Below are 26,445 nucleotides of genomic sequence, written 5' to 3' on the forward strand. Positions count from 1 at the left end.
TGCAGACCAAAAAATAATTTTAATTCTATTAAAAGTGAAAAGTACAAATATTCTCTACTCCAAACAAAAGACCTATTTGTCCCCTGCCCTGTAGATGTCTCTTCTCTCCAACCGCAAGGAAGTGGGAGGAACAAGGTATGTTTCTGAAGTTACTGTTTATATTCAAAATTGGGAGATTCTGCTCTCAGATTTAAACAGGTTTATGTCCTTTGAGATTCAAGTATGGATTTGAAATGAAATAATTTGAATAGAATGCATCGTGCCTTTCATTCCTTCCCACATCAGTCCAATAATCCACATCATAGTCATGGAGTAGCTGCTTCCTGGGTCCTTGTTACTGAGGCTCAACTTTATAGAACCTGCAAAAAATGATACTCAGTCAAGGCCATTCTGCTCAGCAGCAAGAAGATGAATGGGATGCTTTAGGGCAAGAGAAAGAGGACATTGAGAAAGTCAAACCTTCTCTTCTGTGTAGCTGCCCTTGTTATTATTTGAATTGATGTTCTTCATAGAGATGAGGGTGATGCTGGTGTCCTTCTCCCCAATGGCTGTAGAGCTACAAGGGAACAGGAAGAAGTAAAATTAAAAAGTCTCCCTTATGAAGAGGTGACAGTTGGAAAGACACATAGAGAAGGGGAACATTGGGACTGGAGTTGAGACTGTTAAACCTTGCACTCTTTGATTGAGTGCTTGAATGTTGCTTTTCCAGAATCCGATGTCATTTTATGAAAAGTCTGCAGTGGCTCAGCCCTGAGACAGAACAGATAGGGACACACATCCTCCCCCAGGACCTTCCCACCTCCCCGCCTTGACCAATGCCCCAAGTCTGGTCAATACCAAAATTTCTATGTATGGGATCCAAAGTTAGTTGATAACTTGAAAGCTTAGGGTGGAGACCAGTTATAATTAGTGTATTAGTGCAGGTCAAACCTGAGCTTTGCCCTAAGGACTTTGGGAAAGGCTTATATTTCCTCCCCACCCACCCACCCCCACCTCTTGCAGCTCTGTTTGGTGGTACCCCACCTGTTGTCAATCCCAGGGCTTCACTCACTTCCTTCCCATAATCCCCACCCTTACCCCTCCCTGTCAGACAGTCCCCTGACCTTTCCTGGAAAAATATTTCTTTTCATGGATCTAGTTGGGGCTAATTTGACATTCCCCTGATGTTCATACCTTTCAGACATTCCACAGTTCTCTGGCTTCTGGGGGTCTACAAGGAGATAAAGATATCAGTCTAGGAGACACAGTTTGGTGCGCCAAAACCAACCAAGGTCCCCCTCCAGGGCAAATTTAGTGACTACTTGAGGGCTTTCCTTTTGATTATTTACAGCCTCCTTCTAAAGCAAGGGTCTTGAACTTTTTGTGTATGTCAAGGACCATGTCAGCAATCTGGTAAAGCTATATACTCCTCAGAATAATGTTTTTAAATGTACAAAATAAAATACATAAGATTACCAAGGAAATCAGTTATGTTGAAATAAAGTCAAAATATTTAAAAACAAACAAAAAAACAAGTTTACATACTTCAGGTTAAGAACTGCTTAAAGTTCTACCATTCCCATAAGCCCAGACAAGTTCAGATCCCTATCCCTATTTGGTGATTTTATCATTTCCCTCAAATTTCTATGCAGCCTCCTTCTACTGAGTGGGAATCTGCATAGTGGAACCCTTGTCCTGAGCCTCCCCTTGAGTTAAAGCATCACTGAACCAGTGTTATTGATCCAGTTCCCAAGCATCAAGCAGAGAGGACTAGGAAATTCCAAGAGTTTGTACCTTCTGATTCTTTGTTTTTCCGACACTTGAACCTCAGGCTGACCACACTGACCAGGATAATCACTACAACCACCAGTATGATGATGAAGGTGATGACTCCTAAAGAGGAAAGAGGGTCAAGAGAACCATGAGACACAATTTATAAAGAGTCTCTCTAGAGAGAGCAGGAAAGAAAAAAAAAAGAAAGAAACAAAGAGAGAGGGAAAAAACAAGGCAAAGAAAGAGAAAGAAAAAGAGAGCCAAAGCATTAGAGTGAGCTCAGCCCTCAGTACACAAAGAGCTCACTTCTCTCCCCCACCAAAAAAAAAAGCCTTTTCATAAATTCAGTGAAATCCTTAGGTAGGAAAAGGTCCACATCATGTAATATTATTGTAAATCTAGACCCAGAAGGAAGTTTAGAGGTCATCTACTTCAACCACCTCATTTTAAAATGTTTTATTAGTACCAAAAAATGTTTCTGATACATTTTGTTTTGATAAGACATTGTTCAATGGATTCCTGTAGACTCAAATTTTGAGACCAGGAAATGTTTCACTTTTGTCTTTTCTTCTGTTTTATGACTTTTTTTGTTGCTATCCTGAACTTGAAAAATACCAACAAGCCTGAAAATGTCTGTACAAAATAGAGAAAAGAATCAAATATATGATTTTTTTAAGTACTAATGAAATTCTGAAAATTGGTTCCAAAAGCTGTCCCGATTGCATGTTTCCTTATGAACTTACTTCCGTGTTTTCGTTTGTTAATTTTTTTAAAAAGCCTTTACTTTCTCTCTTAGTAGCAACTCTAAAACAAAAAAGCAAGGGCTAGGCAAACAAGGTTAAGTGACTTGCCCAGGGTCACACAGCTAGGATGTGGTTGAGGTCAAATTTGAACCCAGGTCCTTCCAGGCTCCAGGCCTAATCACTGTACCACCAGTCTCTCTTCTATGGATTTATTTAAAGTTTCACTGGTGCTCTTTTCTGCCTTCCTTTCTCAATTTCTTTTTTGTATCTATATTACTACTTTCCTTTCTTCAGTCCCCCCCAGATCTCTCGCCACTAAAAATTAAAATTTTCCTTTGGAACAAGTTAGCTTGACTAGAAGACCCACATGTTGGCCAGGTTTGAAAATGTGTGTCTTATTCTGCATCTCTAGTCTCTCATCTGTCTGTCCAGAAGCAGAAGCACACTTAGTCTTACTTGTACTTAGTTGTACCAACGATCTTATTTAACAAATAAGAAAACTGAGGTCTAGGGAAGGGCTGTAATTCCTACCCCCCCCCCCATACACACCCTGGTCATACAGGAAGTAAAGGGCAGAACCAATATCCAAACTCAGGTTCTATGATTCCAAATCCACTAAGGATGTTATTGGAACCCAGGTCCAAAGATAAAGATATCCCAGTCTTAGGGTCTTCCTTTTCCACCCCTTTTCTCCTTCTCCTTCCTAACTTACCAAATGCTGCCACAGTAAGCACAGTCTCAGATGTTGGGGTGGGCAAGATAGGTTTTTCAGTTGCTCTCAAGTCCATTATGGTTGATTTGGGAATAATGTCTGAGGATGTAACTAAGATAAAGTGAGAAAGGCAGTCAATGGAAAGCTCCAGTATATTCCATCCAGAGCAAGATTCTAGCAAAATTAAGAACTGGAACTCGTAGCCTAACAAGATATCACTCCCTTTTCCCCCTTATTTTTATTGTTCAGTTATATCCAACTCTTTGTGTCCCTATTTGGGGTTTTCCTGGCCAAGATCCTGGAATGGTTTGCCATCTCCTTCTCCAGCTCATTTTACAGGTGATAAAACTGAGACAAACAGGGTGAAGTGACTTGCCCAGGGTCATACAGCTAGAAAGTTTGTGAGGCCAGATTTAAACTCCTAGAAGAGTCTTCTAAACTTCAGACCTGCCTGGCAACATTCCCAAATGTAGTCAACCAGATTAAAATATAATCAGAAAGATTTAATAAAATAAACAAAAATAGAATAGAACATCAATAACGTTAATGTGCAGTTTTCTATATGTACCTTCAGGGATCAGGTTTAATATTCTAGTTTCTATTAGAGCTGGCCTCCAGTACAATAAGGCTAAGTGACTTGCCCTGGGCCACATAGCCAGGATATGTCAGAGGTGGGGTTTGAATCTAGGACTTCCTGACTCAGAACAAAGCTTCCTGAATACTATGCTATAATACCATTTCTTCAGATTTGAAGAGGGAGGGAAAAAAGAAAGAGGGATTATTTTTCCACAGGTATAAATTTAATTGTCAAGGTTATTTTTTAAAATAGTGAAGAGGGAACACCTGGGTGGATCAGTGGATTGAGAATCAGGCCCAGAGATGGAGGTCCTGGGTTCAAATCTGGCCTCAGACACTTCCTAGCTGTGTAACCCTGGGCAAGTCATTTAACCCCCATTGCCTAGCCCTTGATGCTCTTCTATCTTGGAACCAGATGGAAGGTAAGGGTTTAAAAAAAATGGTGAAGAGATGAATACCATGATTTCAAATCTTCCATTAAAAGTGGCCTCATTCTTTTTCTTTTAAATCCTTACCTTCTGCCTTAGAGCCAATACTAAGTATTGATTCCAAGGCAGAAGAGTGGTAAGGCTAGGCAATTGGAGTTAAGTGACTTTCCCTTTGGGGTGACACAGCTGGGAAGGGTCCGAGGCCATATTTGAACCTAGGACCTCCATCTTCAAGCCTGGCTTTATCCATTGAGTTACCCAGCTGCCCTGCCTCACTCCCTTCTAATTCCCTCTTCCTTACAAATTCATGATGGAAACTGTGTACTTTAGGAAATTATCACCACTTTTTTAGAGCAATGGGATCAAATTCTAATAGAAACAGAGCCACTGAACAGCCCATAAGGATCCTTGTAGGTGGGCACATATTGACTTGGAGAAAGCCACATATTAACACAATGGATGTCCTATTATATCTCTATTTATTTCGTGAGATGTTTCCTAATTATTTTTAATCTGGTCGGTCCCATTAAAGAGTATTGCATCCTATGCTTGCTTGATACCTGGGTCTTAAAGTGAGCGCTGTGTTCCCATCCCCCAGAAACTGGGGAAGGTGAAAGAAGCACCCCGGTCTGCCAGAAACTCCTTCAGTTTGGAACTCAGAATTCATTTCCCTTGGAAACACTGTTACCCATAGTGATTGGGTTCTATAGAACTCTCCACCCTTGAGCTATGTTGGGGAGTCCATGGTGGGCTAGTCAGGCAGCAAAGAACAGACACATGAACTTTTAGAATACATTCTAACATAGGCTGGTTAGGGTCTATGGAGCTCTTGGCTCTTGATGGATCTACAGGGAAAATTTAATGGCAGACTACAGATGGGAACACAGAACAGACACAGGTAAGAACTTTTTCTAATAAAATCATTCTGATTGCTGCATATATGCTCCCCCCCCTTTTTAAGCCCTTACATTCCATCTTAGAATCAATACAGTGAATTAGTTTCAAGTCAGAAGACAGGTAAAGGCTAGACAATGAGGCTAAATAACTTGCCCAGGGTCACACAGCTAGGAAGTGTCTAAGGCTAGATTTGAACCCAGGATCTTTAGGCCTGGCCCTCAATCCACTGAGCCACCTAGCTGCCCCTAGATGTGCTTTTTTATCTTCCACAAAACTATGAGGCACCATGATATTGTGGAAGAAGCATTAGATTGGAAGTCAGAGGACTGAAATTTTCATCTTAACTCTTGAGACTTTCTATCTGAGGCACTGAGCAAATCACTTCAGGTCTCTAAACTATACTTTCCTCATCTCTAAGAGATGGAGAATTAGATTATTAGATGAGGGATTCTTAACCTGAGGGCTGTGAATTTAGTTTAAAAAATTTTTTCAGTAACAGGGTTTCAATATAATTGGGTTCCTTTGTTATCATATACACTTAAAAACATTATTTTGAGAAAGATCAGAGGTTTTCACCAGACCCCCAAAGGGGTCCATGGCACCCACAAAAATTAAGAATCCCTGGATAAGATGATCTATAAAGTCCCTTCAAGTTCTAAATCTTATGGTGTACAAAATGTACACAGTGCTTACTTTATACATAGTAGGCACCAATTGGCAGCTAGGGGGCACAGTGGATAGTGCCAGGCCTGGAATCAGTAAGACATCTTCCTGAGGTTGTCTGGCTTTCTAACTGTCTGACCCTAGGCAAGTCACTTTGCCTCAGTTTTGTCATCTGTAGAATGAGCTGAAGAAAGAAAAAGTAAGCCACTCTAGTAGTTTTGCCAAGAAAGCCCTAAATAGGCTCACAAAGAGTCGGTCATGATTGAAAATGACTGACCAAGGCACCACTGAATTGTTGGTTGTTCGTCTTATTGTTAATCATGCAACATCAAGTGGCAAATTGAGATAATTATCCACATAATCCAATTCTTTATGATGCATTTCTTTGCCTCCTTTAAAGCACTGCTCCAATGACTCATTGTGACAAGGAGGCAACCAGAGGATTCCTACAGGAGAGGACAAACCATCTTCCAAGTTGGAGAGACTTAGAATGCGAGCTCCTTGAGGGAAGGGAGCAAGTTTTTGTCTTCCTTTGTGTCCCTAAGGCTTAGGACACTGCCTGGAATACAGTAGGTACTTCATAAATATTGTGACAATGATGATGAAGTGTGGTCCAGTGATAGCCTGGGAAAGTATCAGCCTGGTTAAGTAGGAGATCCATCACTAGGTTGGCCACAAAATGACAAATTTTTTAAATGCAAAATTGTCAAAGATCCTCTACATAGTTATAGAAGGGTAATAATCCATGTCATTGGAGGAAATATGCATATCACTGAAATTACAGATCTCTCAGAATATTGAGCATAGATACTGTATCTAATGACTGAATTTGAACTGAATTCAGTCCAACAAAAATTCATCTCAATTCTTTTTTCTTTCCAGTTCTCCCTGCTCTTGATTCTTTTTCAACCTAGGAATATGGTAGAAGGGATGAGCCCCCAAAGGAAGTTTCCCTATTTGCCATTGATCTCTTATGATGAATATCTCATCATCAGGAATTAGAGACTCACCTGCAAAAGTGGGGATCTGGGATCTTTCCCGGATTTTATAACTCGGGACACTTGTGCCTGTAGCAGAGGGGAGAAGGAGACCTAGTTATGATACAAAATACAGCCAATATGGGAAGTGCAGAATCACAAATCCAGTGCACCATTCCTAATCTGGGGAGGACCCTACTCTCCAGAGTTGGGGCTGAGTCTTCCCCAATTTTTCTGGCCTTTCTTTTATTCAATTCCCCCCAAACCCAGTCCTTTCCCCCTCTGTCCCTTTAAATTGCCCCAAGTTTATTTTTTCCCCTCAATATAACTAGCATTTTGTCTCTTTCTCCACTTCGGCAGTTCCTCCAGCTTATCCCAGAACCCCTTGCAGGTTCTCAAGTCCTAGAGCAACACTGCCCTAAGACCAGAGCTGGGGCTTGGATCCCTACCCTTACCCTGAATCATTCAGCACCAATCAACCCCCACCTGCAGCCTGTGCTTACCTCGCCCAGAGGTGGCTTCTTGTGGCTGGGTCTTCATGGTAGGGCCAAAGGAAGAAGGTTGGAGGCTATGCAAGGTGGATGGTCTCGGACTTGATGACTCACCCCTCACTGTGGTAACCAATGAGGACATCCTCAAAGATGCTGTGAATATCAGCATTTGGGGGGAATCTGAGAACCACAGGTGGATATCCCAGAGGTGACCCAAACTACTGCCCAGAATCCTTTAGTTCTCCAAGATTGGTGGTAAGCAGAAAGAGTCTTTCATCTTTGACTATGGCTTTACCACTTGGTGTATTTCATTTTTGGAATGCTTTAGCCAATTTTCAAAGGATAAGTATTCCTGGAACCAGGTTAGGACTGGATCCTAAAGCCCCAAAACACTTAGCTCAGTGCTCTACATCCCTGAGTGGAGGCCGCCTCCACCCCATAATATGCCTTTCCCCCACTACCTAATTTCCAACCCTCCCCTAACATTTATTCCCCTAAAACCCCACTGCCATCCATCTCCCCATGCTCCCATCCACCTGTTTTAACTAGCAAGGAAGGTTCAGGCCCTGACCTAAGCCCCTGGCCAGATCTCATGTTTACCTGTGATGCCTGTGGTGGACTGAGGTGCTGCATGAGCTGTGAAGCTGGGAGACTCACTACCTGAAATGATACGTGTCAAATTAGATTCAGAAAGGATAGGGCAATCTTCCTACCCTGGCCTCTTGGTATCCTGTCACTTGAAATCCCTGGAGAGAGTGGAACCCAGGTCCCTCTCTGGGTATATACTATTGCCCAAAATCCTCTTTTTCATCCTCGACCAGAAAGTCCAACCTGTGCTGGGAGAACCTGTCTCCATTCTAGCTACAGCACTGATGTCTCATAAAACAATTAATCAAAGGTTGATATCACTGTTATGCCTCTGGTGCTTTTTCTTACTTAACTTCTCTCAGCCTCAGTCTTCTCATCTGTAAATGGAAATAATGATGTCACCTTACAAGGTAGTTGTGAGAAGTGCTCTATAACTCTCCAAGTTCAATCTAAATTATTAAGTTTCAAAGATCTTTTTATTTCTTCAATTTGGGGACTTCCCTTATCTCTAGAGATCAAACTCTTCTTAGGAGATGAACTTCAGAGTTGCTTTGGCTGAAATCTAATTGCCTTGCGGTCAGCCTGGCTGCCATCCTTTTTCAGTTTAGCAAGGTGTGGGGAGAGAGAGGGGCAGTCATCATCTAAATGATGAGCTATGGAATTCGATTCCCAAAGTTCTTAGCTCACGCTTGGCATACAGTAGCACTTTCAACCTCCTTTTGTCTCTTTTCCTGTAGCAGTCCACACCTAGCTATGGACAAGGGAGACAGTTAGAATGTACAGAGTGGCTTAGAAGACAGCATGCTCAGTCTTGTGCATGGCTAGTAAAGCCTCTAACCCTTGATCCCAGCTTCCCCCAGGTTAGGCGGGGAAAACAGGTTTCTTTGTGTTTACCTGGCTAAGAAAAACCATACCTATACCTTGTCGTAATTTACAATTACCCAATGGCAATACACTATGTAATTCATCAATATGTATTGGGTACATTTGCATGTCAAAGACATTAAAAGAAGCCACAGCAGTCACCTTGCTCTCTTGGATCTTACCTCTCACCTAGGTCTGTCTTTGCTGGCTCCATCTTTAATTCCTTTCCTTCTCTATCTCTCTCTCACCTGGGACCTGGCCTTTGGCCAGGCACCTTTCTTTTCCACTGCTAATACCTAGCTCTTTCTAATTCATCCTATTACCTGCACCCTATTCTCTGAGCCATAAGGTTCATGTTTGGCAACTGGCTTAAAGAACCTAGGCTAATTCTCTCAGCTAAGTTCTCTATCATGTCTCCGACCTGAGTGGTGGTTAATTTTGGATCACTGGATGGTTCATGCCTTTGTGTGGTCCAGAGATCGGAGGTCTACTGTGGCTCCATTGTAATCAATACGGCCTGGTTTCTGACTCATTTCTGCCATCTCCTACTTGGCTCCGTCACGCCCCCCACGGAATCCTATCTACTATCCTTTCTGTCTCTTTCTCCTTGAGGCATTCGCAGAGACTGCCTCATTTCCCATTAGACTTTAAACTCCTCGATGGCAGGGGCTGTCTTTTTCCTATATTTGCATCTCTAGCACTTAGCATAGTGCTTGGCACACAATAGGGGATTAGTAAGTGTTTACTCACTGACAGACTAGGTATTTCATATATATAATCTCCTATCTATTATATTATACTATGTAATATGTAAAGTAAATCTTATATGACATCTCAAAAATGTATGATATACATATAATTATATTATACTACATCTATAAAATGTGCATAATATATTTTTATATACACTAGCTATTATTGTTACCTATCCCTGGGCCAGATCAGAAACCCTCTCTACTAACTTGGTAGGACCTAAGAGAAGCTGCCCTCCATCAGCCAAGGCTTTGAAAACCCAGATTCATTTCTCTACCACAGTGAGGTTGGACTTTAGAGGATGGACTCCATGAATATTGAAATGAAACACCCCAGCCCCTGGCCCCTCCCCCCCTTTCCCATAGTGCCCTCCCAAACTGGCTTGAATTGGCAGAGAATGAAAATGTCCCTGATCAGACTTGAACTCCCTCATTGGCCTTTCAGGGCTTCAGTAGGCTACTCACCACCTCTAACCCTGGGGACCCTGTTATAGTGCATATGAGCTCCTTGGCAGCACCCCTAATCCCCCCATTGTTTTTGCCTTACCCTGCTGAAATCCAGGGCTCTGAGCTCGTGAGCTTTGGGAGAAGACACCTAGGAAAGTAAGCAAAGGATGATAAGCTAGAACAAGCACCAGTGCCAGTGCCTGTTGGGTCCTGCCATGGGGAACTCAACCCATTTGGCCTCCTGAAAACCTTGTCTAAGAAATGAAAACTCCTACATGTGGACAAATCCTACTTGTGGAGTTGGAAGATGTGAATTTGAATCCTGGCTCTAAAAATGAATTAATTATGGAATCATAGTTAACTCATTGACCCTTTCTCTGGGCCTCAGTAGCCCTATATGTAGCATGGAGAGAGTCACCCTTGCTCGACTCCATAGAAAAGTGGCAAAGGGGGGGCAGCTGGGTAGCTCAGTGAATTGAGAGCTAGCCCTAGAGACGGGAGGTCCTAGGTTCAAATCTGGCCTCAGACACTTCCCAGCTGTGTGACCCTGGGCAAGTCACTTGACCCCCATTGCCTACCCTTACCACTCTTCTGCCTTGGAGCCAATACACAATATTGACTCCAAGACGGAAGGTAAGGGTTTAAAAAAAAAGAAAAAGAAAAGTGGCAAAGGATGAATGAGATGTCTAGAAAGGATAGGGCTTAGAATGCTGGGACACCTTTCAGTCCACATTCGCTTTAGAATCTACCTTCTTCTAGTTGGGAAGAGCTGCCTACATGGTAAATTCAAGGTCTCTTAGAATATAGAAACCAGGGGGCAGCTGGGTGGCTCAGTGGATGGAGAGTCAGGCCTAGAGACAGGAGGTCCTAGGTTCAAACCTGGCCTCAGACACTTCCCAGCTGTGTGACCGTGAGCAAGTCACTTGACCCCCATTGCCTACCCCTTACCATTCTTCTGCCTAGGAACCAATACACAGTATTGACTCCAAGATGGAAGGTAAGGGTTTAACAAAAAAAAGAATAAGAAGAATATAGAAACCAGCTTCACATAAATGCTTCCATTTTGAAAACTGTTCTTAAAACCAGGGAACATATATTCCCTTTTTTCTCCTGAGGCTTTGGTTTCCTTTTTTAGTAACCATACAGTGATCTACTTTTCTGTGCTCGGTCATCTAGCTGAAGAAGCTAGCTTAATCTAAGTGACCTTAGGTGACCCCTCAGAGTCTGTCCTTGTAAGTCCTTCCCATCCTCTTAAAACCACAAAACATCCCATTTTTGGTGCTCAGGAAAATCTGGATTCCAACATCTTCCTCTTCTTCCCTCTCTTCCTCCTTCCCATCCTCTTCCAATGCTTCATCCTCACCCCACCCCATATTATATGTTCTCCTTTTGACTTATATATAAAAATATACATAGAACATGGAAATATTTGGACAATTTTGCAGACCATCGTTCAACCAGTCAATTTAATAATTAAAAAAAAAACTCTGAGCTACCAAATTATTATCCAGATATTACCAAAAGAGATATTTGTAAAATACAACACAGTGTCTGGCACATAACAGATACTTAATAAATGCTTATTTCCTCCCTCTCCAACCAGACAAAGATCTTTATTTCATACCTGGAAGAGCTGTCTTTTCTTATACAAGGAAAAGGAGACAATTAGGGAAATAAAATCCTAGGAAAGGAAAAGAATGTAGAAATGGCTAATGCCAACCCAACTTTTCAGGAGTACCCTTCAAGGATGTGTGTGTCTGTGTGTGTCTATGTGCATCTGCATGTCTGTGTGTCTGTGTCTGTGCGTGTCTGCCTCTGTGTGTGTGTGTGTGTGTGTGTGTGTGTGTGTGTGTGTGTGTGTGTGTTTACTGGGCTATGTTTGCCCAGAACATTTCCTCATTTTATACAATGAAATCATCCTCAAAACATGTGAATAACTGAAAGAAAAACAAAGTGGGGAAATGGAACCACCCAGTTGAGGGTTCCCTTACTCCAGCCCAACCTGAAACTGAGTTCTGTTCTCTGGCCTAGGACTCCTCCTCCGTGGGCTACTCAAGAGTTAAGAGAAGTTACTAAGGGGCCCAGGTTTGCCCAACTCAGAGTAGGAGAGATCAGGGAGAAAGATCTGCGACTGAGTGCCAACATGCAGCTTGCCTGATGTGTTTATTTTCTTTAAATTTTTGCCATCCTCCACTGGCCTTCCACTTGGTTTGTTGCATTGTTCACAGCCCTAGGCTCCTCCAAACCATGGGGCTGGGTTTCCATGGTCACTGTTCCTCCTTGCCACAACTGTAGCCCCTTCCCTGGAGGGAAGTTATTTAAGGACAGGTGAGGAGCTGTCAGATATCAATGGGGAGCCAGAGGCATAAATGCAATGACCTTAGTAGGACTCTGACAGCCCAAGAAGCTTCTCCATTCTGAGACTCCTTAATCAGTCACCCAAACACTGATTCAACACATAATCCTTGAGAGCCATACTATGTACTGTTAGATTTAAATTAATGACTCCAGGTTCTTATTTTCTGTAGAATTTATTAATAATCACTTGAAATAAAGAAAGCAGATGGGTAGAGGTTTAAAGTCTATTTCTCTACTCTAAGTCTGACCACATGTTGATCCTCCTACATGCCTCTCGGTCCACCTCTCGTGCTTCGTCCAGGGAAGTAGAGACCCTGTGGGTCCCGCACCACACCCTTTTATTTTCCATCCCCACATGTATGCCTGTGTGTTCACATTCGCTCACAAAGTAGGATGTGGGAAGTAGATGGACAGTCCAGGAGGGGGAGGGGATGAAATTCCCTTTACACAGTACAAAACATATTGGAGACCCTCCCCAAGCTGGCTCCTGCCTGCTTTTCCAACCCTATTACTACTTTCATATACTCTACAGTTAAACTGAAATCTTATTATTTCCCCTTCTTATCTCGTTCTGTTCCTTTGCTCAGGTTGTCTTCTGTGTCTAGAATTGACTCTCCCCTTCCCCATATCCAGCTGTTGATGATGTCTTTCCCTTACTTCAAGGGCCAGCTCAGGTGTCCCCTCCTCTTTTGTCTTCCCTGATGGCTCCATTTGGAAGTAGATTTGCCCGTCCAATTTCTTTCCTTTTTTTTTCCATCTAATTTCTCATAGCACTCTTTCTGATTCCATCCTTGATACTTATCACATTTGACCTTATAGTTATCTGTGTGTTTATCTTATCCTCCTCTTCATTAGACTATAAACTCTTTGAGGACAGGTTATACTTGCATTGCTGTATTCCCAGTATCTACCATATACATCCTTTAAAGTAGAGGTTCTTAAATCAGGGGTCTTTGAATAAATTTCAATGGATCTTTGAACTTGGATGGAGAAAAAATTCTATTTTGATTATGACTAACTTATTATAATATAACATGACATAAAAAATTAAGATCCCTGACTTAAAAAAAATCTTAAAAAAAAAACTTTAAAAAATAAATTATTTTCTGTATTTCAAACTTAAGTCCTTAATTTTCTAGGGAAACACTGAGAATTCACCACCTTTCCACAAAACTGTGCAGATTATACACATAAATAAAGATGGAATTGTATATTTTAAAAATAATAAATTCAAAGCAGGAAGAGACTTCAGAATTTATCTAATCAACATTCCATTTTATAGTACAATCATTTAACAAGTATTTACCATACTAGGAACTGGGGATAAAAATACAAACAATAAAACAATTTCTACTCTCAAAGACCTTATACTCTAACATAGAGAGCAACAAATCCAGGATAAACATAAAGACAATCAATGCAAACATAAGGCAGCTAAATACAAGGTAGTTAGGAAGGAAAGGTACTAGCAGTGGAAGGGATGGATGGATGGATCATGGAAAATTTTCATGTAGAAGATGATGTCTGAGATGGGTTTTGAAGAAGAGAAGGATTTTATGAAGCAAGTGTGGAGGGAGGGCATTCCAGGAATGGGGACCAGCCAATGCCAAGACATGGAAACGGGGGTAACTGGATCACAGAATGAAGGAGGTGAATGATGTTTAATGAGGCTGAAAAGATTCAGATCAAGTTGTAAAGGACTTCTCTTTTCTTTGTAAAGGGCTTCATAACAAAATTTATATTTTTCTCAAGAGATAATAGTTTATTAAATAGGAGAACGACATGGTCAGATCAACATTTAAGGAGGATGTATATAGATTAGAGTGGGAGACATTTGAAGCAGAGAAACCAATGAAGAGGCTGTTGCAATAATCTAGTCAAGAAGTGATGAGGACCTGGCTTACAGAAGTGATTGTATGTGTGGAGATATATTGCAGAAGTAGAAATGAGTTTTGGCAACTGATTGGACTTGTAGGATGAGATGAATGAGGAATCAAGTTAGGAACCTGGGAGTTGAGAAGAATGGTGGTGCCTTGGAGAGAAACAGAGAATTCTGGGAGAGGAATAGGCTTGTAGGGAAAGATAAGGAGTTGGTTTGGACATGTTGAGTTTGAGTTGTCTCTAGAACATCCAGTTTGAAATGTCCAATAGGTGATTTGTGAACTGGACTTGAAGCTCAGGGGAGAACCTGGGGATGGATACCTAGACCTGCATAGAGATGACAACTTAAACCTATGGGAACTGATCAGATGACAATATAGGGAGAGAAAAGTAGAGGGCCAGGACAGTTTGGGGAAAGATGAAATAACTGAGAACTGCTAAGTAACCTATACAAGGTCATACAGGTAGTAATTGCTAGAGATGGCATCAGAACCTGGGCTCTTTGAGTCTAAACACAATCTTGTTTCCATTGTCATAATACCTCAGTACCTACTGCACACAGTAGGAGTTTAACATTTGTTGAATTTTTTGAAGGTAGCATGCATACTATGTCCTGTAAAGAGTAAAGGAACAAAGTATATCTCCCCTCGCCTTGTTCCTGTGGGTAGTTAATATCTTGAGAAGACTGTCAATGGGTTCTATGATGTATGCAAGAGAATGAAGTCCAGTATGAGAATGATGATGCCTCTGGACAAACTCCCTGCTAATCACCAACCACTCTGCCTTACTTCCCCTCAGTCAGAGCTGGGAAAGGGGGAATGACAATATTAGACAGAAAGATTTCTAAGAGTTTCTTCCAGCTTTGTTTTCCTGAATACCATCAACACTCTAGCAGAAGCCAGAGTTTAAAATGGTGCCCCCTAGCATGCTCACCTTTTAATTTCATTGCACCAATCTAGAAATATTACATACCAGCCATATACCTGCCCCAGACATAACTCCTGCTTGCCCCCAACCCCATCCCCAACAGAAGTCCAGGGACAGAGCAACAAGCTATTCAGTATAGCAGACTACCCAACCACTTGTGTCATCTCCAGCTTCTTCCTCGAGCCACTCTCCTTTCTTCCCAAAGCCTATAACCCAGGGCTGGAAATGAGGATGCCACCCAGGATATTCCTGCCTGTTTCCAGAGATGCTTAGTGAATACGGCACAGCTTCTGCCCCTACATCAGACTGTGGAGATCAATATGACCCCCAGCCCCAGGGATTTTCCAGTTTTCTGCTGGGAGACCAAGCTACTGGACACAGCATTTGGTAGTGAGTAGAGCAAACAGGGCAGGTTCTTCCAGGAATATAGGGCCCGTTGTCCTGAGGAAGGGTTCTCCAAAGCAAATCTCTTTTCTTGACTGCTTCCCCAAAGCACTGGCTGCCCAGGCCCTATACTTAATGTGGGAGGGGGGGTGGGGAAGGGACTAAAGGGAAGTTCCTGAACTTGTGAGTCACAGTCTCCAGGACCTTTTCTCAATTCCCAGCAATGGCTCCCTAATTAGGAAGCCGCTAATGCCTTAACTAGCTGTTCACAAGAGGCAGGGAAAGACTGAACAGTTTTATTCTTATCTCTGTGATGCTGACCTTTAATAATAAAACAGGGACCCTCTAGAGTCATCACATCCATTCTCCTGCCTCCATAAAGATCAGCTCCTCCAGCCCAGGATAAGAAAGATGAATTCACTTCTTTAAGAACTCCAGGGAAGCTGACTCTGGCCTTGTGTCATGGTCTTCGTTAGTCTCTGATTCAAAGGGTCAGTCACTTCCCTAGAGGAAAGTTCTTCCTTCTAACCCTAGTCCCTTCTGCTGTATGGTTCAGGATCAGTGCCTCCCTGGAAGCATGAAACCATAAGTCAATATTGAGTAGTTCTCAGATCTAAGAAATAAAACTTGGCCCCTTGGCTTTTTGGAGGCAGAGGATTTGATGTGTCTCGGAGACTAACAACAGGCCCTGCACCCAGGACTAAGGAAGAGCTTCCTCTAAGGACCAAGCATCAGAGGGCTCAAACACTAGTCTTTATTCCCCAGGACTATCATTATCTAGGGTATAAACATCCCCTCAGCTTCCTACATCCCCATAGTTATCAATTTGGAGTTATAATTTGTGGGACAGAGGGAGGGCAAGGAAATATCTCTCTCCCTTTCCTCCCTCTCACCCCAGGACTGGAATTATTTGGTTTGGGAGCAAATTCTAGAAGGTCTTGTGTGTTGCTGACCTCGTGCCATTGGGTAGGGAAATACAACCTTTCCCCATTTGAAAGTCCAGACATGCAGCTTCATAGGGACCCAGGTCTGTGCTGCCTTCTCTCTCCTGGGTAAGGTCAGCAGGCCAGGGTTTCCCCGTCTGTATATGACTTTGGGAATATACCCCACATGTCCACAGTTATTATCACCCAATAGTGAGCTGATCCCTAGGCTTCTCTGATGGAGGAAAAATTAAGAGATGTTTTTCTTGGATGGGTGAAATGGGTGTGATCCTCTAGAATCTATGAGGACCACCCTCCTTGGGCCCTCAGTTTATCAACATTTAGAGGAAGAAAAAAAGCATTCCTTACCTTGGAACAGAATGTAACTTATGATCCCCAAACATAACTGGGCTCTGATTGTTCTCATATCCACTGGTCCTGCTGCCTTTCAGTTCAAGGGAAGCTCTGTCCATAATGAGGAGGAGAGAGGGAGTGCTGGGGTGGGGCTGAGATTGGGGGTAGCTGGCTCTCTGGGAGCTTCCTGTCAAAGAATAGAAGGAAACAGATTGGATCCAAGGGGGGTGGGGGGTTGGTTCCATCAGACTGTGCTAGTCCAGCCAGGGGCTAGAAGGATGCAAGGCATTGTTGACCGAGACCTGAGGCCCCAGGAATGTGAGGGGGGAGACATTTCATATAGAGTGGTGACCCAATTACTCTCTATTCTCTCTAGTGCTCTAAATTCTCCATCATTTTGCCTCAGATATCTAATCCAGTTGGGAAACTCTTCTTGGTTTCTACCCTCAAGCCTTCCTGTTGCTTTTCAACCTAGGTCTTCTTATTCTGGGGCTCTATTCTCATACAAGTTTGCCATCCCCACCCCAAAGCCCTACCTTTCTGCTTAGGGAGAGTTATTCTAACCCCTTTCCCTTTCTCTTAGAATTTGTTGGGAAAAAGAAAAGAAGAATTGATTAAAATATATAAGAACAAGAACTATTTCCCAACAGAATTAGTTAAAGGCCTATGAATAGGCAACTGTCAAAGGTAAAAGTCCAACCTATCAATGGACATTGGGAAAAGTACTCCAAATCACTAATAATAAGGAAAATGTAAATTAAAACAGCTCTGAGATTCTACCTCATACCTAGATGCAAATTGGTGCAGCCATTCTGGAAAGCAATTTGGTCATGGGTGGCATAGCTAGATATGATCTGAGACCTGGATCACTCATGTAGAGAAGAGAGCCAACGACTATGCGTTGAGTGGGGAGGAGCAGGTAGGTCCCAGGAGTAATGCTCAGGGTGGGCACAATTTCTTCTAGTCTCTGATTGGCAAACTAAATAAAATCATTTCCTCTAAATATCTCTGATCTAAAACTACAAATCTTAAGCTACAAGATTCAGAAGGAAATTTGCTTCCATGGTCAGATTAAAAGCAAAACAAAACAAAAACAAACCTTACCTTCTGTCTTAGAATCACTACTGTTTTGGTTCCGAGGCAGAAGAGCAGTAAGGGCTAAGCAGTTGGAATTTAAGTGACTTGCCCAGAACCACATAGGTATAAAATGTCTGAAGTTAGATTTGAACCCAGGACCTCCAGATTCCAGGCCTGGATCTCTGTCTACTGTCCATTATCCTATATACTCTATCTATTCTCTATATATTCACTATTCATTCTCTATCCATCTCTATCTAGCTGCTCCTCTGGTTACTTTTAAGAAAAAGTGTATACCTTAATTTACACTTGAAAACTTAGTTCCTTCCCACAATTACTCAAAAGACCATCAGGAATAGTGAATAAGCCTATTTATTCAAGAAAACATTAAACAAAAATAAGAAGAGATATAGAGATTCAAATGTACCAAAGATATACAAGAATGGCTCTTTAATTAGGATGGAAATGAGATTATAATTCAAATTCAAAGAAAAAAGAATACCTGCCTAAAAGTACATTTTAGCATTCTAGAACTTCAAGCAAATCTAGGATAATAACACAACCCCCAAAAGACAAACAACTTTGGAAGACTTTGGAATTCCAATAAATTTAATGACCAATCATAACTCCAAAAGGCCAATGATGAAGTGTAGTATCTACCTCCTGGCAGAAAGGTTATGGACTCACAGTACAGAATGGGACATAAGTTTTTGGATATGACCAATCTGTGGACTTCTTTTGCTTGACTATGTTTGTTACAAGGTTGTTTTGCTTTTTTTTTTCCCCTTTACTCTAGGCAGGAAGGATTTGGGTAGGGAGAGGGAGCATAGTTATAGTGATGTCAAAAAAAGGAAGAATTTTTTTTTAAGGTTAGTGAAGTGTTTTAAAAATTCTCAATTAAAAGAAAGGAGGGAATAAGCATTTATACAGTGCCTACTATGTGCCATGCTTAATGTTAAGGGCATTTTTATAAACACCATCTCATTTGATCTTCACAACAACCCTGCAAAGTAGATAATATTATCATCTCCACTTTACAGTTGAGAAAACTGGGGTAAACCGGTTTGATGACCTTACTAAAGATATGATTACTGGTTGGGAGAACCAGAGTTTCTTCCTTAATCCATGTTCTCCAAGCTCCATCTCATCTGTGGAGGCTTAGGAGAGGAGAAAAAGACTGTTCCTTCTGTTCAGAACCACAGCTGAGGGCCCATCTGGAACAGAATCAGTGAGATATTCCCCTTCCTTTCCCTGAGGTTTCTGATAGAAAAAGAGACCTTCTTGTATCTGAACTGTGAGGGAGACAATGTAAGATGTTCCTGAGTCAACCTAGAGGAAAATGACAGAAAGAAAATGTGGCAGGCAGGCCTATCTTTGGTTTCATTTTTGATATGATAAAGCTTTCTTCAGACAAGGAAGATTAATCTCCAGAGTAAGGTTTTGCTTCTTTCTAAAATAAGAGGTGGTTCCCAATTATGAAATATATGAGAATTCCCAACAAGAGAGAAACAGAAACAAAAATATAAGCATAGATTTAGAGTAAGAGATGGCATCTAGTCCAGGTTCCCTGAAAGGACTTACTTTTTCCCTAAAAGAACACACCTCTCAGGAAAAAGAACCTGCCTCTTGTGGTATCTGATGGTGAAGGAATATTATTGTGTTGTAAGGAATGAACAGAATCATCTCAGGAAGAGCTGGAAAGACCTACATGAACTGATGCAGAGCGAAATAAGCAGAACCAGTAGAACATTGTGCACAGTAACTACAATATAATAGGCTTAGCTACTAATGGCAATACAATAATAATCCAGTACAATTCTAAGGACTTATGGAAAAGAATGCTATCCACTTCCAGAGAAAGAACTGTTGGAGTAGGTATGCAAATGAATATATATATGATTTATCACTTTTTTATTTGGATATATATTTTGGGGTTGTGGGAGAGCTTGAGATAAAAACCTGAGCTGGGAAGGGATGCTCTCCCAAGAATGCCAGACTCCATGTGAATTAATCCAACCATTCTGGAGGGCATTCTGGAACTCTGCCCAAAGGGCGATAAAAGATTATCTGCCCTTTGATCCAGCCATAGCACTGCTGGGTTTGTACCCCAAAGAGATAATAAGGAAAAAGATTTGTACAAGAATATTCATAGCTGTGTTCTTTGTGGTGGCAAGAAATTGGAAAATGAGGGAATGCCCTTCAATTGGGGAATGGTTGAACAAATTGTGGTATATGTTGGTGATGGAATACTATTGTGCTCAAAGGAATAATAAAGTGGAGGAATTCCATGGAGACTTGAATGACCTCCAGGAATTGATGCAGAGCGAAAGGAGCAGAACCAGGAAAACATTGTACACAGAGACTGATACACTGTGGTACAATCGAATGTAATGGACTTCTCTGCTAGTAGCAATGCAGTGATCCAGAACAAATTGGAGGGAAAAACACTATCCACATTCAGAGGAAAACTGTGGGAGTAGAAACACTGAAGAAAAACAACTGCTTGATTACATGTGTCGATGGGGATATGATTGGGGATGTAGACTCTAAATGAACATCCTAGTGCAAACATCAACAGCATAGAAATAGGTTCTGATCAAGGACACATGTAATACCCAGTGGAATTGCGAGTCAGCTACAGGAAGGGCAGGGGAAGGGGAGGGAAAGAATGATTCTTGTAACCAAGGAATAATGTTTGAAATTGACCAAATAAAATTTTTTTTTAATTTTATAGTATTTTATTTGATCATTTCCATGCATTTTTCATTAAAGACAAAGATCATTTTCTTTTCCTCCCTCCCACCCCCCGTGGCCGACGTGTGATTCCACTGGTATCATATGTGTTCTTGACTTGAACCCATTGCCATGTTGTTAGTATTTGCATCAGAGTGTTCGCTCCGAGTCTTTCCTCTGTCATGTCCCCTCAGCCATTGTAGTCAGGCAGTTGCTTTTCCTCGGTGTTTCTATTCCCTCAGTTTGTCCTCTGCTTTTGGATAGTGTTTTTTTCTCCTTGATCCCTGCAGATTGTGCAGGGACATTACACCACCACTAATGGAGAAGTCCATTACGTTCGATGATACCACAGTGTGTTTGTCTCTGTGTACAATGTTCTCCTGGTTCTGCTCCTCTCGCTCTGCATCACTTCCTGGAGGTTGTTCCAGTCTCCATGGAACTCCTCCACTTTATTATTCCTTTGAGCACAATAGTATTCCATCACCAACATATACCACAATTTGTTCAGCCATTCCCCAATTGATGGGCATCCCCTCATTTTCCAGTTTTGGGCCACCACAAAGAGCGCAGCTATGAATATTTTTGTACAAGTCTTTTTGCCCATTATCTCTTTGGGGTACAGACCCAGCAGTGCTATGGCTGGATCAAAGGGTAGACATTCTTTTATCGCCCTTTGTGCATAGTTCCAAATTGCCCTCCAGAATGGCTGGATCAGTTCACAACTCCACCAGCAATGAATTAATGTCCCTACTTTGCCACATCCCCTCCAGCATTCATTACTTTCCATAACTGTCATGTTAGCCAATCTGCTAGGTGTGAGGTGATACCTCAGAGTTGTTTTGATTTGCATCTCTCTGATTATAAGAGATGTGGAGCACTTCTTCATGTGCTTATTAATAGTTTTGATTTCTTTATCTGAAAACTTTGACCAAATAAAATTAAAAATAAATAAAATTTAAAAAAATTAAAATAGAGAATTTTATTAAGTTGAATTTATTGAATTAAATGACTGGGAGGCAGGTGCAGGTAAAAAAAACCACCTCCTTGAAGAGATGGAGTTCAGGATTCTTATACCCTTTTGACAACAGAGACTATGTGACCAGATGGGTTGATGGAGTGATGTGTTATGCCTTGAAGACAAAAGGTGTGTGTGTGTGTGTGTGTGTGTGTGTGTGTGTGTGTGTGTGTGTGTGAACTGTGCAGTGCTGAGATACAAACAGAAGCAAACTAAGAGGTGCATATCTGTACTTATCAAAAAGCTAGGGGAGGGGCTAACAGGAATATCTCTCTCAGAAACCCCTTATGGTTTCTGTTGCTCAAGGTCACCTTCCTTCAGCACTGCAGGGGTGTAATGAAAAGGAATCCCTTATGTGCTCTTTGACCTGGGACACCTCAGGGGTTTGTGGCTGTCCAGGAAAAGCTTATAACCCATATCAGGGTTTTGGTTTTGTAAGATTATTCACTTAAAAATGATTAATATGGAAATGGTTTGCATGATAATACATGTATAACCCAAAGTGAATTGCTTGTCAGTGCTGGGGAGTGGGGAGGGAAACAATATGGATCATATAACTTGGGGAAAGTTATGTAGAAATTTGTTATTTAAATAAGTAAATAAATAAATAAGAAAGAACCCACCCCATACCCTCAGTGGTTAGATTGCAATTTCACCCTCTTCCCAAGCTTTCATGATCTTTATTGTGTCTCACAATTTTGATTTTTAGGGAGTGAAGCTTAGCCATTTGAAGGAGTCAGGAAGCAGGGTTTTGCTTCCTGATACAGTGTAAATTCCTTGAGGGAAAGGACTGTCTATTTTATCTGTATCCCTAGTGCCTAGCACAGTGCCTGGAATATTTTTTCCCCCCGTGGACCAGATCTAGGATTTCACTGGAATAGGGAATGTCAAATGAAGAAACTCTCTTTACATATGTACCTGAGATGAAACTGAAAGAGTCTTAGAGCTTCCTGGGACAATAAAAAGTTAAATGACTCATGTAGAGTCACAAAACCAATATATGTCTGAGGACAGCTATCAATGTTCAGTCTCTCAGAATAGAGATCCAGAGTATATAATACTTATAGTTTAATACGTGTTTGTAAATTGACTGATGCTTGACCTAATGGCCTGTGTTAAGCAGTGGGATTCTCTTGATGATTTGTGGTCGTGGAGAGCCTTGCCTGCTGACTCTTTCCGAGGGGGGTAAAGCGGTAGCAACCAGAGGTCCCTGACCCTCCTCATTGGCAGAATGGAGATTCCCAAGCTCGTTAAGTGGAGTCAGAGAGAGGCGGAACCTATTTCTGTTAACTCTGCTTTCTCATTGGTGCTCCGAAGAGGAGGCAGCATTGTGACGTCAGAGCTGGTTCAGCCAATCACCTCCGAGAGCCGCTCAGTCCGGGGTCCCTGTGGCTACTGTGAAGCTGACCTATGCGTCACCGGAAAGATGCCGCAGAGTTTTCCAGGTGTCATAGCGAAAGGACAGTTTGGCCGGCCTCTGTTTCCGGAGAACAAAGTTCTGTAGCGAGACAAACGATCTTCATCCCAGAACTGGGCTTTCCCACGGTGTTTTCCAGTTCTCCAAGCCTAACGTTCTGACGTGGAGTTGGAAAGGAAAATGAGGGATGGGGAGAGGGGTTACTTTTGTCCTTTTAGAGTCGAAACTTTTCCTGAAAAACAACCCTCCCCAGAGACGACAGAAACCTCTCTGGGCATTTTGTGACACACATAGAAGCCTCTCAGTAAAGATGCATAAAGACAGCACGCATGTTCATTTGTCTTAGTAAGAATCAAAGGTGGGATTCAAGATTCTTGGTTTAGAATTCCATAGGGAGAACACAGAGTCCTTTAAATGAAAATAAAGAGAAATAAAAATATAGAACTCAGACGGCAATCACCAAAAAGTGAAGACATTGCAAATAATCAAAGCCATTTTTTACATACCAACTTACCATGTGTTAAGCACTTTACAAATATGATCTCATTTGATCCTCACAACAACCCTGGAAGGGAGGTGCTATTATTATTTCCATTTTACAGATGAGAATATTGAGGCAAAAAGTTAGGCTACTTTCCAAAGTTCACATAGCTATTAAGTATCTGAGGCCACATTTGAAAAACTCCAGGTTTGGTGCTCTAACCTCTGAGCCCTTTAGCTGACCAGAGCAGAGAGAGAGAGAGAGAGAGAGAGAGAGAGAGAGAGAGAGAGAGAGAGAGAGAGAGAGAACAAAGAGAGACAAATACAGAGATATAGAGAAATAGAGAAAAAAAGGATGAGTAACCAAGATAGGATGAAAAAGGGGGAGAAAAGCGGGCCTGGAAAAGATAAAGGCAGGAATGGATATAGGAGAAGGACGGGGAGAAAGGTGTTCTTTTTGTCTTGTAAATGAACTTTAGACTTCAGAGGAAGAAAGAGAACAATACAGGACGACCAAGAACTAGAAGGAAGCAGACCAACTCGGAGTGTCTCTGCTCTGTGAACAAGAACCTGACGGAAGTGAAAGCGCGGGAGAATGAGGGTGTGTTTTATGTGAGAAGGGTGTGTATGTGTGCTTATCAGACGTGGCAGCTTTAGGGTTAGGGGAGCTAACCCTTGGGAGACCAGTTCACTTTTCCTATGCTTTTGGTCTCAAAGGAAACTCCCAACCTTGAAGATGCACCTAGAGCTTTCCCATATTCCCACTCTGGACCAGGATAATCAGGTAACCACCTCTCCTCCCCTCAACCCTCACCAGGGTTGCTCTTCTGTGGGGACTGTCATTTCATCACCCTTCCCCTCCCTGGCACTGGGGGCCTCTTCCTTTTTTCTCATTCTGAGTTTCATGGCAGAAGTCCAGAGGAAACCTCATTCCCTGGGGGTGGGGAGGAGATCTTAGGCTGTTGACCTTCCCAGATTGTTCTTGAGCACCCCAAGGAGCCTAGAGCCATGGGCTGGGGCGATCTGATGTGCCTTGCTTTGTCCTTATGGGAAAAGGCCAGTGTTTTCTGCCTCTTCCCGGCCTCACCTCCGGTTTCTACTTTAGCATAGCAATGGGGGAGGAAAAGTAATGGGCTGACAGACAAAACTGAGCCTCCTCTCTTCCTGGGGTTTTAGGAAATAGCTGCCCACTGCACAGGGTGAGGAAAAGTTAACTCCTGGAGTTAACAGAAGTAGTTGACATTTTGTGATCCCCAAATTCTTCTAAGTGAAGTGCACAGCATTATATAGTAAAAAGATCCTGGGATTTGGAAACTTAAAACCTGGATTGGAATCCCAGCTCTGTCCTTTACCCTGTGGATTTGGGGAGGGAAATGGCCAGACCTTAGGCCAGGGTTAATAATACCTCTTTGCAATAACAAAGCCTTTCTCTCTGATCCTCTCTGCCTCCCTGTGATTCTTTTACTCGCTCCCTAGTATTTTCATCTTTGCTCATTTCTTTCTCTCTGGTCTTGGTTAAGGTCTTGACTTTGGCTGGGTCTTTGCCCTTTCTTCTCTTTCTTACATTTTCCACTTTTTCTGCCTCTTCCTCCCTCTTCACTCCCAGGTTGTCTTCCGGACGCTACCTTCACCATGATGAACAACTCGGTTGTACGAGACCCTCCACGACAATTACAGGAAGCCCTGGAGGAGACAGATCACTTGAGCCCTCTGGGAGGACATCAGAGTGAACCAAAGGGGGATGGGCTGCCTCTGCTTGCCATTATTGTGACTCTTTTTGTCTTAGTGGCTATCTTCATCATCATGGTTGTCCACTTTGGCCCTGAGCTTCGAAAGGTTCAAGTTACTCTCCCTCGGGAGCCCCCATCCATGAAGCAAGAAGGTGGTGTCCGTCTCATTCACTGGCAGGCCCTGGGCTCTCAACTTGGAATCGGGCCCCAAGAAAGCTACAGGGAAACCCAGCCTGGACTTGCTGCTACCAGCCTCTGTACCCATTCCAACATTAGAGAGCTTACATATCTATAAGGAGCAAGGCTTGCAATTTCCCCTTACCACCAAAGTTGGACAAAGATTTAAGAGGAAAGAGAATAGAAGATCTGGGTTTCAAAGCCAATGGAGAATGGGGCAGATGAATTTCTTGCCTGAGTTGATGATTTTCAGGGGTGTCCTTCCTGGGACTAGGAAAATAAATGCTGAGTTGAGGGTCTTCTGGAAACATACTGTAGTCTGTGTACTTCTAATGCTCCCATCCCCATCTATCCTTCCTGCAACTACTCCCTAGCCCTAAACCCCCATTTCTCTCTCTCATCTAGTAATTTCCAGGCCTCTGAACTTTCTTCCTTAGTTTCCTTTTCTCCAAACTCCTTTCTCCCAGTTTCCCCTTCCATTCTGGCCTCCTTTGTTTCTATATTATGGTAAGAAAATGACCCCTTCCCCACCTCCCCTCTCTGGGACTCTCATTTCTCAATGCCTTAAGTCTACCTTTCCCAGACCTTATGGAAGGAAGTGATTCTATTGGAGTCACCAGCCAGCAGGGTTGAACTGGGGGTGGAGAATCCAGATATACTGAATCCTAAATTCCACCCACCCCTGCAGCTGGCTTTAATCTTGAACCATGAATGGAAGAAAAGTGTCCATTCCCCTCTCTTCTCCATCCTCTTAGAGTCAATACTTTTTACTAACTCTACTTCTATAGTGGCTTACCTAGTGGTTCCTCTAGATCTCTTAGAGTATCTCTGAACCCTTCAAAATCCCCAGACGTCAAGAGGCTGCAGGAGCTAGCTCTAAGTAGCCAGGGTTGACAACTAGCCTTCCCTTTTCAGCAAAGGGAAGGTTAGAGGAGTTTGACTGTTGTCCCTCTGTATCCTGCTGGGTTTGGCTTAGGGAAGAATTGTACACAAACACTTGTCTGCTTTGCCAGGAGTCTAAGAGTATCAGTCTTGGATCCTCTCCCTTAAAACCTACAAACAGCAGAAAAGAAGAAAGTCTGGGTTATAGATGGGAATG

At 42.3% G+C, this 26,445-nt stretch overlaps 2 protein-coding genes and 1 long non-coding RNA gene across 5 annotated transcripts; 2 read left to right on the forward strand and 1 right to left on the reverse strand.

Moving 5' to 3' along the window:
* On the reverse strand, positions 1 to 16,866 carry ECSCR (endothelial cell surface expressed chemotaxis and apoptosis regulator). Of its 3 annotated transcripts, XM_056811373.1 has the most exons (11): positions 16,733 to 16,854; positions 15,762 to 16,009; positions 9,991 to 10,038; positions 7,840 to 7,899; positions 7,252 to 7,392; positions 6,782 to 6,838; positions 3,208 to 3,318; positions 1,774 to 1,872; positions 1,174 to 1,210; positions 460 to 556; positions 1 to 359 (listed from the first exon to the last, which is right to left on the reverse strand). In XM_056811373.1, the coding sequence occupies exons 2-11, from the start codon at positions 15,802 to 15,804 to the stop codon at positions 351 to 353; spliced, it is 702 nt and encodes a 233-aa protein (XP_056667351.1). In that variant the 5' UTR covers positions 15,805 to 16,009; positions 16,733 to 16,854; the 3' UTR covers positions 1 to 350. The 3 variants fall into 3 exon arrangements, with proteins under 3 accessions (XP_056667351.1, XP_056667352.1, XP_007473770.2); XM_056811374.1 differs by lacking the exon at positions 15,762 to 16,009 and having other exon boundaries at positions 7,252 to 7,359; positions 16,733 to 16,866; XM_007473708.3 differs by lacking the exon at positions 15,762 to 16,009 and having other exon boundaries at positions 16,733 to 16,866.
* LOC130456365 (uncharacterized) lies at positions 4,912 to 25,045 on the forward strand. The gene is made up of 5 exons (XR_008915114.1): positions 4,912 to 5,109; positions 6,172 to 6,340; positions 23,919 to 24,040; positions 24,157 to 24,223; positions 24,916 to 25,045. It is a non-coding gene; the product is annotated as an uncharacterized LOC130456365 (long non-coding RNA).
* A 29-nt stretch (positions 25,046 to 25,074) lies between these two features.
* SMIM33 (small integral membrane protein 33) lies at positions 25,075 to 25,464 on the forward strand. Its single transcript, XM_056816480.1, has one exon. It carries the CDS (start codon positions 25,075 to 25,077, stop codon positions 25,462 to 25,464), a length of 390 nt encoding a protein of 129 aa, XP_056672458.1.
* Positions 25,465 to 26,445: the final 981 nt, after the last annotated feature.

Source organism: Monodelphis domestica, chromosome 1 (assembly GCF_027887165.1).
Source record: "Monodelphis domestica isolate mMonDom1 chromosome 1, mMonDom1.pri, whole genome shotgun sequence".
Classification (NCBI taxonomy): domain Eukaryota; kingdom Metazoa; phylum Chordata; class Mammalia; order Didelphimorphia; family Didelphidae; genus Monodelphis; species Monodelphis domestica.